This window comes from Silurus meridionalis, chromosome 28 (assembly GCF_014805685.1).
Source record: "Silurus meridionalis isolate SWU-2019-XX chromosome 28, ASM1480568v1, whole genome shotgun sequence".
In the NCBI taxonomy this organism is placed as follows: domain Eukaryota; kingdom Metazoa; phylum Chordata; class Actinopteri; order Siluriformes; family Siluridae; genus Silurus; species Silurus meridionalis.
Window position 1 is genome coordinate 4404854 of NC_060911.1, and position 15279 is coordinate 4420132.

The 15279-nt window shown below is 37.4% G+C and overlaps 1 protein-coding gene across 2 annotated transcripts; it reads right to left on the reverse strand.

Moving 5' to 3' along the window:
• Positions 1 to 873: 873 nt before the first annotated feature.
• Positions 874 to 13726, reverse strand: nvl (nuclear VCP like). 2 transcript variants are annotated; one of them, XM_046843517.1, is made up of 23 exons: positions 13541 to 13726; positions 12146 to 12216; positions 11994 to 12046; positions 11224 to 11311; positions 10930 to 10990; positions 10476 to 10742; positions 9521 to 9680; positions 9349 to 9425; positions 9021 to 9155; positions 8195 to 8296; positions 7010 to 7127; positions 6295 to 6439; positions 6019 to 6220; positions 5584 to 5802; positions 4970 to 5074; positions 4752 to 4814; positions 3970 to 4089; positions 3163 to 3262; positions 2978 to 3084; positions 2795 to 2871; positions 2494 to 2576; positions 1674 to 1765; positions 874 to 1024 (listed from the first exon to the last, which is right to left on the reverse strand). In XM_046843517.1, exons 1-23 carry the CDS (start codon positions 13595 to 13597, stop codon positions 980 to 982), a joined length of 2547 nt encoding a protein of 848 aa, XP_046699473.1. In that variant the 5' UTR covers positions 13598 to 13726; the 3' UTR covers positions 874 to 979. The 2 variants fall into 2 exon arrangements, with proteins under 2 accessions (XP_046699473.1, XP_046699472.1); XM_046843516.1 differs by having other exon boundaries at positions 5584 to 5805.
• Between the last annotated feature and the right edge of the window lie 1553 nt (positions 13727 to 15279).

Genomic DNA, 15279 nt, shown 5'->3' on the forward strand with positions numbered 1-15279 from the left:
ATGTGGATAAAAAAGGTATTATATAGTTTTGTTAGTTTCCCTAAATAAATAAATGATTTTATTGTTGTTGTTTTTTTATCCTGGACAGCAATGAAATTTGAAGACATTGGCAGGAATGAAGAAACTATGCAGGTACATGTAAATAGTAATATCTGCAAAAACATTGGTCAGGTTTTTACTCGGAAGTTCTCAAAAATGTTCTTCAATTAATGCAAGATTATATGTGACCTAGTGGAAATTACCCTCTGAGAGTTACTGTCATACTGCGTTCAGAAATTACGTATAGGATTAAAATGGTTCAGCTTTTCTTTAATGCTATTTGTCAGATTGAAGCTGCACTGCACTGGGTATAAACACACAATTCCTGTTCTTGCTTGTCTTTAGGAATTATGTAAATTACTAATCCACGTGCATCACCCTGAAATGTACCAGTAGCTGGGTGTGTGTGTGTGTGTGTGTGTGTGTGTGTGTGTGTGTGTGTGTGTGTGTGTGTGTGTGTGTGTGTGTGTGTGTGTGTATATATATATATATATATATATATATATATATATATATATATATATATATATATATATATATATATATATATATATATATACATACACACTTCTGCATTTACTTGTAATTAATTCATTATTACTTTCCTCTCTTTTTTCTTCGTTGTTTTTTTTTTATAGTATATTTAATAGGAGAAGCCGAAAGAAAGAAAGAAATATTTAATATTGCTGTAGTTTGCCTGGAGCCTCACTTAAGAATTTCATTGTACAAACTGCCACTAACATATTTATATATGACAAATAAAAATTGAATTCACTGTATTAAGGATTTTATAAGAAGTAACTGAAGGTGACAATTTTTTTTAATGTACTCAATTTATTATCCTTCATGAATAAATTATTTACACAAATCATTATTACAATCATGTTTATTGGAAATGCTAAAAAAAAAAAAAAAGTAAAAAAAAAAAATAAAACGTGTCCTATCTTCTGACAGACTGTTGCAGAGTCTCGTACATGAGCCGCTCCTGTATGGAATAAAGCAAAATTAAAACAAACCCTTCAAACTGCAGCTTCTACTGTGTTTAAAAGCCACATAATAAACAGCAGATGATACCTGGTGCCTCAGAGGCACCAAAGACCCAGAGGATGAGTTGTTGTTATTTGCTTTTCTAAAAGAACAAGAAATGATGCAAAGACTGAAACATCATCTACTGTACAAAAGCTTTTTTTTCCTGTGACCACAACTAACTGACTACAGAACACCCAAAGCAAACTGTAAATAATAAACTGCTGGTTTGGTAAAAAAGAAAAACTTTTAGACAAATGTGGACATTAGAAAGTATTCATACCCTGTGCACCTGGGAACTGGGCAAACTAGTTCACTAAGCACTGGGAGAAAACTTCATATGCACCTTATTACATTCCACAAGGCCATGACTTTTGAAACTTAAGACTCTTATTGCTGTGAATAATTGCCGTGGCTCCTCTGACCTGATTCTGTTCTAACAATGCCTACACACAAGGTAGGTATGGACTGTACTCATGCAACGTTTCCTCCCATTTTTTTTAACATGTTAAAAGTGAAAATTGATTTCATTCTCAAATGAAACAATTTTTCAGAGCTAGATATCAGTTTTATGAGCTGTAATGCTCTTACGTGTTACGTTCACTCACCTTTCTGGATACGGATGGGCGCACCTTCATGAAGGCCTCTTCAAAATTTTGCCTGCTTACCCGTATTTTAAAGCCAGAAGTAAATGTATGGCCTGTGTTAAAGAAATATTTAAAAATCAACAAATGCTTATCAAATATACAAAAATAAAAATAAAATAAATACAATAACATAATTCTGAAACTCTGACTGTAACTGTATATAATGCAAACAGGTTATTTAGTGTCCAGCGGCATGAATTTGCTTGTACTGGAACTGTGCCTCCCGTGAATGTGAACACAATAAGAGCGGAAACGATTCCTTGAGTAACTCAAGCAATTCGAATACAAAAGATATTTGCCTCGATGCTTCATTTAGTCCATTTAACTACACAGGGAGGCATTATTACTGACGCACCAACCGCTAAACTCTGGAGCGCTCTGCACAGGGAACAGAAGATGCTGAAGAATGAAAAAAATGGAGGAACAGGGAGGGAAGAAGATTCATATGGAAGCCAGAATTCCGACTTTTTTAGCCAATAGGGTAGCGTCACCCCCCCCTTAGTGCCAGGAAGCTTTACATGTTGAAAATGAAATCGGCTACAACCAATAGAATCGCATGGTATAAAAGTAATGCTCCGATCCCTGGAGAGACCTCTGTCTAACATGCAGCGAGGCTGGAGGCTAGGAAGCTATATATTGCTGAAATAGAAGAATCATAAATCCACAGAACCAAGGAAACGTTTAAAAACCTTGTTGTAGTTGACTAGAGAAATTCAAGTTGTGGGCAATGTTCCTTATTCTTACTCAACTGTAAGTGTGCAGCATGCAGAGGTGTGTTTACCTGTGGGTGCTGCGTGAGAGATTAGTTGGGCTCTCAAAGCGTTAACGGAAGCCTCTCTTACTAGCGCAGACAAGTCTGCTCCACTACACACACACACACACACACACACACACACACACACACACACACACACACACACAGAAAGAAAGAGACAGCATAATGCAAAACATAATGCAAAACATAATGACAACACAAACAACTAATGTATTGCATCAGCAAATCTTTAGCAATACAATAAAAGTATATAATCAGCTTCCTAATCCATTCTCACACACCTAATTCTTACGTCTAGAACACTTACGTGAAACAGTCACACCGTTCATCGTGAGCGATTTCCTCCAAGTTCACATCTTCATCCAGTTGAGGCCGAGTTCCTCCCTGTAGCAATTCCATGGATGAATCAAAACATACTTGAGATGAAGTTTGCTTTACTGATCAGTACAAGAGGATTATTGCAGCCGCCATGATAAACAGATACACTCACCTTAGTTATTGTGATTAATATGGCGTGTCTGTCTTGTGGTGGAGGCAAACCCACATACAGCATTTTGTCCAGACGTCCGGGTCTTAGTACTGCTGGATCAATGATGTCTGAACCAGAAAAATAATCAGTTATCCTGTTATAAAAGACAAAAATGTATATGCAATTGATCGGCAGCTCTTATTTACCTGGACGATTGGTGGCTGCCAAGATGAACACCTGGCGGCGCGTCTCCAACCCATCCATCTCCGTTAGTAGCTGGTTCACCACGCGTACGCTGGCTCCAGACTGATCACACAAACAAAAGCCATACAATAACATCCTGCTGTTTACATTGGCTGTGGCTTTGAGGTCTACATTTCACTTTTTTTTTTGGCACATTGTAAAGCTTTACCTGCTTCATCGACTCATTGAAAGGATTCCCTATTGTTTAATTACCTTCCAATGTGACGTCATTGATAAAATCGATAATGAAATTCGTTGTCAACAAATTCTGTTATCGATTAGTTGGGCTGATCAAGTTAAAGTTTAGCGCAAGATAACACAGCCGCTTCGGAAAACGTGTAAAGTGCACGTCATACAATGCATTCGAGCATTTTATATTAAATGCAACAAAGAAAACTGTACCTTTAAGTTATGCAAAGCGGAGCTTGTGCAGTGTGGAATTACAGTGATGCACGAGCACACGGAAAAAAAAAACTGGTGTTACGGATGAAGGTGAAACATCAGAAGGGTGAGCAAAATCTGTAGAATCTCCTCGTGTGAAAATGGTATAGTTTATTAAAGTGCTGTTGTGTAAACTGTATGTAACTTCGGGAAAGTCGCACTGGATCTGATGGGAGTCGATTAAAATGGTGCGAACAAACACTAAATCTAAAAGCAGCAATAAAATCTTTTAAACCTTTTTAAATCTTTAGACACCGGAATATGTTTATGAGGTATATTTGATATAATCTACAGTATGTGTAATAAATAGAAAATTAATCTTTTATTACCTCATGGTCAGAACGTCGGGGGCACAGGGCATCAACTTCGTCAAAAAAGATTACACACGGTGCAGAGTTTTTTCCTCTCTGGAACAATTGCCGAACTGCCTTCTCACTTTCACCAACATACTGCAGAGTAACATAATAAAAAACATTTAAAAACGCCCCCAAAAAAACCAGTCAGTAAGAACTCACGAAATGATTAAATATATATATAAAAAAAAAAAAAAGTCATGAATGTCAAGAAATATATATTTACTTATTCAATAGACATTTCACAGGGGCACTAGAGCCAGTGTAAGTAATAAGCAATAGAGATTTTCCATACAGTGAATAATAAATCAGGAAAATTATTACAGTTATTTTGAACATTAGATGTGTCTGAATGGTCAAACGCAAATTTACTTTGGGACCCAAAAATACTTTCTGATTAGTCTTCTCAGAGTAAGATGGACAGATGATGCAGAATCAGAGGGTGCACAGCAACACGACACAAAAAAACGTGACAACTGCGGATGATGTCCTGACTCAAACGCAATATCCTTAATTACTCCTGCACTTGTTAATGTTCTTTGTGCTTCTATTGGTTATTATCCTTATCATCATCAAAAAACACTAAGAGTAAAGACACAATAACTTACAAATCAGCTAATCAAGAAAAAAATCGCCAATTTGAAAGAAGATAATTGACCTCTGCCCAAACCGGCATGCTAAGGTGAGGATGAATGCTTCTGTATGCCATGTGGATTTAAACTGGAATGCCAGTCACATAAGTCACCTGTGAAACTCACCATATTTAGTAGCTCGGGCCCCTTGACGGATATAAAATTTAAACCGGACTCATTGGCGACAGCCTGCAAAGAAAGTTAGTTTTTAAGTGCCAAGCCTGCAGTTAACAGAACAAAACACACACACACACACACACACACACACACACACACACACACACACACACACACACACACACACAAAAATAGATCTAAAGTCTAAAGAGAAAACATCTGTGTACTTTTGCAAGAAGGGTCTTTCCACAGCCTGGAGGTCCAGCAAGCAACACTCCAGCAGGGGCGCTCAATCCCAAAGATTTGAAATGCTCTGGGTGACGTACAGGAGCCTAAACACACACACACACACACACACAGGTTAACAAATGATTGTCACTAATGTAAATTATGAGCATGTCCTCAATTTACTGAATAATTAGAATAATTACAATGATTATTTATTTATTTGATGGCTGCAACAAATCTCAAAAAGAAGTTCGGATAGGGCCATGTTTACCACGATGTATCATTACATCATCTGTCTGTATACGTCTGGGAACGCAGGAGACCAGTTACTGAAGTTTTGGGAGAAGAATGTTGTCCCATATGTGTCAGGATACAGGATTTATTTTAAGGACCTGTTTCTCCAATGTTTTTCTAACTATTTTATTTCCAGACTTTTGATGCCGCCTCCCCACTTTTCTGAGACCCGTTGCAGCCATCAAATTCAAAATTACCTTATTTTTAATTTTAAAAAAAGGTACATTTCCCCAGTTAAAACATTTGATACCATTGCATTCCGTTTTCACTCAGATTATCTACTTTGACCTAATGGAGTGTTTAAGGGTGCTAATCTTACCAAGATGGCCATTGTGAGTTCTTCACGAATATCTTGGAGTGCGCCGATATCATCCCAGGTGACATCGGGGACTGTGGCGAAGCCTTCACGTTTCGCAGATGGTTGGACTCGTGCCAGCGACTCCTTGAAGTCGTCCATGACAATGCAGAGATTATTGAGCTGTTCCTCACTCAGAGACTTGCTGTTTCTCAGCAGAGACAGCAGCTGCTCTAGCTCCACCTGCTGGTGGATAGAGAAAAACATCAAGACTTTGATTTGACTGTGTTTAAGAGCCTATTTTATAGGGTTTTATTATATTATATTTGCTTTAACTCTTCCTTCTAAACAGAAAAGTGGAACAAGGGCACCAGTTTTTCCCTTTTACTCATTGCCATGTGTGTGTGTGTTTAAGATTTAGGCACCAGACATGCTTATATCTTTGGGTTTTGCACTAACATCGTCATGGACATCGGTGGCATCCTGACATTCGGTGCTGGTCTTTGGCTGCTGCAGGAGGACCCGGTTGACAGCAGTCATGGCTGCCTCACGGCACAGCGCCATCAAGTCTGCACCAACATAGCCAGGAGTGAGTCGTGCCAGCTGAGTGTAGTCGAAGTCCGCTGACAGCTTCAGCTTCCGACAAAGAGTACGCAAAATTCTGTGGCAGAGAAAAAAGTCTAATGTAAAGAAATCTTTACTGGTGGTTGTAATGCAGGTTTAAATGCTACATACTTGAGTCGTGCTTCTTCATCTGGTATTCCCAGACAGATTTCTCTATCAAAACGGCCTGCCCTTCTCAAAGCCGGATCCAAAGAATCGGGCCGGTTGGTGGCTCCAATAATCACGACCTGTGCTGAAGCGTGTACGGAGTTCAAATCTAAAGAGGAGAAAAAGTCAGAATTTCATCAGGCGAACTCACACCGTTAGAAGCTAAATTTTGCATACCCTTAAAATAAAAAAAATAAGTTGAGAAGAATAAAAATGTACACGATAAATAACTGCCTGATAACTGACTTTATCTTCGCAAACACTCCCTGCAGCTTTGAATTATTCTCAGTAGTAATGTTTGCCTCAGCCATTATCGAAGACCAAACAAATGGCTAAAGTGTTTTTCAAATGTTTTTTGATCATTTTTTCCAATTAAATTGCTTGTTTTTACCTAAATTGTTTTTAAAGAACTTTTTTGCATTAAACTACAAATGACATCGATCAGACATCCTGCAATAATGCAGTATCAGCAGAAAATGCGTCTTCTGAAGAGTCAGATTTGAGAATTCCACAGCTACATAAACGGAAATGAAAATAAGGGTAAAGTATAGAAAAGTAAAGAGAGTAAGATTAAAGTATTAAAGTTTAAATTCAAATTGGAGTTAAAGACGTATTTTACTTCTTAACATTTGATCTGAGTATTTACTTTAATAATGAGTTGATCCTCAAAAACACTCACCATCCATACAGGTGAGTAGCTGAGCAACAATCCGTCTCTCCATGTCTTTAGAGGCCACCTCTCTCTTTGGTGCGATGGCATCAATTTCATCAATAAAAAGAATGCAAGGAGCGCTGCTCTGTAGCAGAGGGAAATAAATATTATACAACCCCAAATCCAAAAAAGTTGGGACACTAAAAAAATAAAATGTTAATAAAAAAAAAAATGCAATGATTTGCAAATCTCATGAACACATTTTCTTCACTATAGAACATAGAATACATATAAAATTGACCATTTTAAGGAAAAAATAAGGTCATTTTAAATTTGTTGGCTGCAACACATCTAAATTCATATTGCAATATATCGTATATTCAACTGTTCTATATATTTTGCATACGTTGAAGAACATAGACTCTACAAATTGTGGAACAATTTCCGAATTATCCCAGATTAGCGTTTACTTATGAAATAATCTGCCTCTCTAACGTACACTATTCATATCCGATCATCTTACTGAACTGTAATGAAATGTTTCTCCAACTGTCTAATTTTACTAAAACTTCCTTTTTTCCATACTTTTGTTGCCCCGTCCCAACGTTTTCGAGACGTTTGATGTTTTCTATTCTCTATGATTTGCAAAACAATGCATTCTGTTTTATTTATTTGAATTTGTTCCCCAAAATGATTACTGTTTCACATTTTTCATACTATTATTATGTAAATGCATATACAATCTATTTCCTAAGTCTGAATGCTCATCTGTATAGAATAGCACCTCATCTGGTGAGTACAGCTTCCAATAAACACCATGTTTCTGAAATAGGCAACTTGAGCAGGACAAACTGGTTGTTTGAAGATAAACGAATAAATGAAAATTGGAATAAAACACTACAATCTGAAGGCAGCATGTTTTAGATAGCGGTCATGTTGCCTCCTGATGCGAAGTTACAAATTCATGCTCATCTTTGTAAAGCTGCTTTGCGACAATGTTTATTATTAAAGGCCTATAAAAATCTAACTAAATAAAATTCAAGCATAACATGAAATGGTGATTATTATTAAAACTCAATTTATTCTCATATACCCACATTTTACACACACACACACACACACACACACACACACACACATTTATTTTTTCCTTAATGTTGGGTCATGGCCGAAGTGTTTTTCTCTTTTAATTGTGTTTAACAGTTCACTTACCACAACTTGCTCAAAAAGCTCACGTAGCTTCTGCTCAGATTCTCCTGAAATTCCAGACACCAGCTCTGGAGCAGAGGCCTTCAAAATGGGCAAATCCATTTCCTACAATTACACAGAAAGCTCTATGATCACCAGGCACCACTGCCAAACCTCTCCAACAGGATCCCTTATATAACCATGTATTAGATATAAAATGCAGATATTCCAGCATTCACCCAGAATCAACATGTACAAGAGAAATAAGATTCATTCAGTATCTCCTTTATAAATATATTTAAATGATTTACATATTTACAAAGTTTCAGTAATGCTGAACTTCATAGTCACACCCATAAATTCTGGAAAATGCAAAGCTAAAGAGAAATAAAACGACATAACTGATAGCTAAGCTCTGAATTAATGTCTTCTAACTACAGGATGCGAAATCTTTCAGTAATGCAGTTTATGGCAGTCACATTCACACTTCCTCCTTTTATATGCCAACATTTCTTTCATTATAAGTGAAAAGCTAATCGTATTCATCCCGATCTTTCCCGTTAACTAACATGAAGCAATACGGACATTCAGAAAATCCTCAGAAAATCATGCATTTTCTGATTTTTTTCATAATACATTTCTGTGTTAATGCTCGTGCAAATAATTTACGAATAAACAATCAATAAGACCTGTGAACTTTAATAATCTTCAAATACTGTGTTCCAAATATATATTTTGTGAACCAGCAGTTTGTGATAACAACAAACATTAGCAACATTTAAACCCTCAGCAATATCACCCTTCCTCTTCTGTGTCATACGTCTGGTTAAAACACCTAAAGGACACTTACCCCAGCAACTGCCTGGGCGAGGAGGGTTTTTCCACAGCCGGGTGGCCCATGCAGAAGAAAACCTCGTGGCGGTACCACTCCCAGCTGCTGGTACATTTCAGGGTGACGCACGTGGATAAGTAATTTACATAACTCCTAAAGACAAGCAAGAACAGAAATGGCTTTTAATGCTTGATATCAGCCGGTGTGTGTGGGTGTGTGTGTGGGTGTGTGTGTGTGTCTTCCAACAGTAATTGGCAGATGGTCATTTCCATGAATCTTACATTATTGAAAGAACGTTTATCTCCTAAAACTAAATGATCACACAGAAATACTGCTTAAATCATACCCGCAGGGTTTCTTCGTTACCGCCAACATCTTCAAACTTTACTGGGGATTGTTGCAGTTCAGGAAGTTTGGTCCGGGCTTAAACAAACAATGACATCATTTTATTCATTTTTTTTGTTAAACTAACAAAAACGTACAAACATATTCTACTATTTAAGGAGAAAAGTGGAAACCTTTTTTTCCCATGATGCTTTGCTCAATGTCAGCATCTACGCCTTTCATTTCTTTTTCTCTCAGGACTTTTCTTTTTTCATTTTTCTTCCTCTTTGGTGGCTTCTTCTCAGGCTCCAGCGGATTCTTGTCATGCTCCAGCACGGACAAATCCCCCTCTTTCTGCCATTTCATACACATATACAAAGCACATGAATAAGCCGTGTAGAAATAAAATCAAATTCCTTTAAATACAAATTAAACATTCTTTGACACTTCCCTGTATGACCGGGTCCTTCTTCAGGAGCTGCATTTCTTTTGTTAGACATTAATTCAGAACATTTTTGATGACAAATATGACCAAGTTCAAAAAAGTTTAGATCAGTTTGATCTCCATTGTTCCATGTATTAGCTTATAAACTATACTCATAGAAACATACAGTCACACACAGACTGATGACTTATTGAGCTAATACATATTCTCTTTCTAACATGTATTCAGTATCACACTATGGGAGAGGCTCAGGTGTGAGTTTTGGAGACAATTACGAGTGGCAGAGGCACTCCTTGATAACTGCAGTGATTGGTTTTGCCACACGGGCAGACACAGTGTAATTGGTGCTTTCGAAATCGGTCATGACTTCTCAAATTGAGATATGAAACAAATGAGAAAGAACCATGGTTATGATAAGAAATGAAAAATTTGGTTTAACTTACACAGTGAATGTGCCAATAATATATTATATATGAAATATAATGAGTTAACATTAACAGCTTTATTATCAGCAGAAGCACTACTGTACTGTAGTATAGCACTACTTTGCCTCTGTGTACGATTAAGATGTTATAAGCAGGATAACACACAGCAAAGTGTGTACTACATGATTTAATACACTCTGCTTCAGGCAATGCACACATACTGCTCTAACAAACAAACCCACACACACAATATATATATAAAATAACATAAAAACACACGTTGGCTGCAGGGCTGGCGGGCTCCTCACACAGATCAATTAAGATGTTTTCCTGATCTTTTCTTCCCGTCTTATCAATGAACCAGCCGCCTGCAGACACAGTGGTGGTGGACTGATGAGGGGTACTTCTACTGCTGCCCTCGGCTGATGAACCCTTCTGAGAGGCTGGATTTGGGCTGCTGGTGCTCTGCTCCATCAAAGCTGCTCCATTCTCTGGGTTCCCCTTGCAGTACAGGGACATCAGTGAGTTGTTCATGTGATTAGTGATCTATTAATAGGGAAATAAATATTTGTGTGATTAATCGAACTGTAATAATGAGCAATTCCTATGTAAATAGCAACTTTAAAGGTGAATCATTGCAGAACAAAGCAACTAAACTGGGTGATGGTAAAGTACTGGAATTTACCGTATCAAATTTATCGTTCAAGATTAATTATAGTTCAAGACCACACACCTCATTTTCAGAGATTTCTTCTTCGCTGTCTGTGCTGTCACTCAGCACACTGCTGTCCTCACTAAAAAATTAATAAAAAAGATGAGAGAGAGAGAAAGTCAACATCAAAAAGTAACATTAGTTTCCTGTAAAGGCATTATCAGGGATTTAATTAAAATCATGTATATTTCACTCAGTGCGAAATATAGTGGCGCACCACATGATCTTAGCACAGCGTTTCACCACCAATTAGATATACAGTCACTTATGTTTACAAAATTGGTTTTAAGACCATTTATGGAGATCACGTCTTACCCATCATCCTCTTTAATTCTTGCTCTTTTAGCCAGGTGTTTGTCTTCCATAGGTGACAGTCCAGACTCGTTACATATCACTGTGTGCACTATACAAAAAACCCAAATATATTCATGTATAAACCCGAACATATAAAGATGTTATAAAAGACAAATAATGCAAAATACTCCATGTATATATAAACATAGCTTCACAAACATATGCTTTACATGGAATAAAGATCTCCTGCTATAGAGCTCTGACCTCAACCCTGCACCCCAGGCCTCCTCACCTCACACACATCAATAGCGGGCTTTACTCACACCCTTGTGGCTGAATGAGCACAAATCTCCACAAACACACTAGAAAATCTAGTGGAACAGCTTCCCAGAAGAGTGGAATGGGATGTTCAAAAAACACGGTGGGCAGGTGTCCACAAACTTCTGTGTATATAATTTTTATGTAATTGTATAATATTTGTAATGAATATAATGAATGGATATTCGGAGCCACCCAGATGTGGATTTTGTGTCTGGTTCCTCCTCATGCCCCCTTGAGGATTTTTTCCTTGCCACAGTTAAGACTGGCTCACTCATGAGGGTTAAACTTATAAGGAATAAAGTTATAGGTAGTGCATTTATATTTTATAACCTCATTTTCTCTGTATTATGTCCAGGTGTTAAAAACCCTACAGAAAGAAAACTGAATTGAAGTGAATTAATGGTGAAATGTTGGATGTATCTTAAGTCATGGTGAAAACAGAGCTCAAATGAAGGCTGGATTGAATTCACCTTTTTCCACTTGTATCCTAAAAGCTGTTTTGTTCCTTCTGCCATAATCTAATCTGTTAAATCAAAAAAATAAATATTAAAACATTAAAACGTGGCAGTTTTTCTCATAACTCTGTTAGGATGTAAGAACAGAATGGTTAATCGTTTCTCACCGGTACTGTCGCTGAAGGTCTGCGGCCATTTCAGAAACATCAACGTACTGCCTATTGCTGGATTTCAGATACTGTACAAATTTAAATACAGAATGATACAACTTCCGTTCATCGGTTCTATTAAACTCAGACCAGAATGTAATACTTTCATTACAGACGTTCTGCATTTCAAACACGTCTAATCGTGCACGTACAGAATGGGTGCTGGGAGCGGTCAAGAATGCTTTCGAGTCATGTCCCTTATTCAAACACTTATTAAACAAGTAAAGGCATAATCACTCCAAAGAAAAAGTGTAGAGTAAAATGACTTGAGAATTAATAAATATTATTAATATTCTCACTGCAACCGCACCTCAGCGAAGAGGTGGAGAAGGTGGAGGAGTTCAGGTACCTGGGATAAACAGTGCAAAGTAATGAAGAGTGTGTAGAGAAGTGAAGAAAAGAGTGCAGGCAGGGTGGAGTGGGTGGAGAAGAGTGATAGCAGGAGTGATTTGTGATAGAAGATTATCTGTGAAAGGGAAAGTTTATAGGACTGTGGTGAGACCTGAGATGTTGTATGGATTAGAGACAGTGGCATTGAGTAAAAGACAGGAGGTGGAGCTGGAGGTAGCAGAGCTGAAGATGTTGAGGTTTTCGTTGGGAGTGACGACGATGGACAGGATTAGAAATGAGTTTATTAGAGGGACAGCGCATGTAGGACGTTTTGGAGACATGGTGAGAGAGGTGAGATTGAGATGGTTTGGACATGTGCAGAGGAGGGACATAGGGTATATGGGAAGAAGGATAAAGGATGGAGCCACCAGGAAGGAGGAGGTTTATGGATGTGGTGAAGGAAGACATGCAGGAGTTTGTTTGAAAGAGGCAGATGTAGATGTATGGAGACGGATGATCCGCTTTGGCGCCCCCTAAAGGTGGCAGCCGAAAGAAGGATAAGGAGAATACTATAATAATAATGTAGTAATAATAGGAGTAATATATTTTGGAGCACCGTGAACATTAATCCACATCAACAAACATATAAAGAAAACGCCGTAATGACGCATTTACATTATTTTTAATCGCTCACATCACCAATACCGTAAGTGCACGATTAGACGCTCATAACAAAAACTAAAAAAAGTGCGACTGACTTGACCACAGTGTTTATTATCCATGATGCTGCTTTTAGAACATGCTCTTATGAATACACAAAACAATTAAGCACCAATTGCGAGAAAACGATGTTTATTATGAAATTAAGAACGTAAGAAATATTATAAAAAACATGAAAATACATGTCAGATCATGTAAAAGTCCAAATATCTAAAATGTACACATACTGTATAAACCATCTCAGAATCTCGCCGGTGTAATTATTAAATAAAATAGATATTATATAAATATTTCCTAGCTCACCTGCTCAACTCTCTGTTTGAGTCGCTGGTCCATGTAGCCACCACTTCTGCTCTTCATAGTGTTCTTTTATTAAACCTTTACAAAGATCTAAATTAGTTTGATGTGATTCAACACGTCAAATGTGGACGATTTTAATTCTTCAATATTGTACACTGTGCGCTTGAGAGCTGCCATGTGCAAACCTTCTTCACTTGTATTTAAAAAACATGTAGACTAATATATAAAGGTACACACTGCCCCCTGCTGGACTGGAGTCATTAAGGGCTTTGCTGCAATGAAGTCCAGGCGTGTTCAGTTCTGAGTTTTGAGTTCTGTGCATTCAGAAAATATATCAAGTTTATTGCACATTTTTATTGATTTGCACTTTGTGAAATTGTTTCCTGTTTCTTCTAGTGACTGTTAGTCAAATTTGTTTGTTATTTGTTATCACAATTTATTTACCACTTATTTATGTTAATGCTTGTCAGTATTTATGTTGTTATATTATAGTAAAGTTTTGCATTTACTGAATTTATTTGTGGTGGGTGAGTGGGTGATGTACAATTTCTAAAACATTCAGCTGGATAAACCTTTTGCAGTATCCTGTAAGACACATTATATACTTTTGTAATTTGTGCAAACTTTATTTGGTATTTTTTTAAATGCTTTGTCCCACTAAATATGACCAAAAAATTAGACTTACTTTATTTTATTTTTCTAGGTGTAATGTGAAAAAAAAAAGGATTGTCATGTTATGATGACTTACTATAGGCACTGTATTTGACTCTGTCCTTTTCAACCAAAGTGATCACTATAGAAAATTGCGAGAAACTTGTTTTAGATCACATTTGGCATGGAGTCATAATGGGTTCATCAAGAAAAGGCAACTTGCTTCTACCTGAAAGGCTACAATAAATGTATAATGCCTCAGATAGACAACATCTATGATGAAATTTTGCAATGGCTGCTCCATACAGATACAGATCAGCACAGATGAGGACCTTTTGCTGATGTAAGAAGGCTATTATGCCAGGAACCAGGCAGTGCATTGAGTCCAGATAATAGCATGCACACCATTCATATTACAGAGACCACTGAAATCAATCCTCTTGCCTTCAGGAATTGTCTAGGAATCACTGTCTGTCTTTTGAAAGGTTTTCAGATGAAAAGTAACCAATCCAAACCAAACCAAGCCGTCATTTCTAGGTTCCAAAGCACTAACGATGGTTGAGGGTAGAAGATTGAGCACAAAACCTGGAATAAATGGTGGAAATTTGGCCACTGGATATTCAACTAAGACGCTTCACTTTAGCCTTGCACAACACAGAAAATCTGGCACATGGTTTGACCATAATTTCGGAACAGGCCACATGACCCATGAAACAAAGGGTAGGTTTTGTGTGGTTGATTTACACATCTCCAGCAGTGTGGATTGTGCAATCCGTAATTGGCACCTAGCATAGGTGTTGCCTGCTTCCTTGTCTAATATCTTGGACAGAGTATATCTGAATGTAATCTGATAAAACCAAAACCCTGATGCAGCCTAGATTTCGAAACAAATTTGGTGTGATGTCCATCAACAACTATTCAAATCTGTCTCCTCATCGGTGCATCCTGGTTCACTATCATGAGGACTTTACTGACACGTACAAGTCACACTGCATGTGACTTTTGTTCTAGGACATAAGAGGCCAGATAAAAAGACCAGGCACATTTCTTAGCTTCTCCATGGTTTTACAGATAACTGTGTACAGTCGATA

Bases quoted from the DNA above. Each gene is read 5' to 3' on its own strand.
- nvl (XM_046843516.1), bottom strand. From the start codon at position 13,597: ATGAAGAGCAGAAGTGGTGGCTACATGGACCAGCGACTCAAACAGAGA. The intron at 9,681-10,475 runs GTGTGTTTTTAT...ATGAAATGGCAG, and splicing joins CCGCCAGCCCTGCAGCCAAC to AAAGAGGGGGATTTGTCCGT. The intron at 5,075-5,583 runs GTAAGATTAGCA...GTGTGTGTTTAG, and splicing joins AACTCACAATGGCCATCTTG to GCTCCTGTACGTCACCCAGA.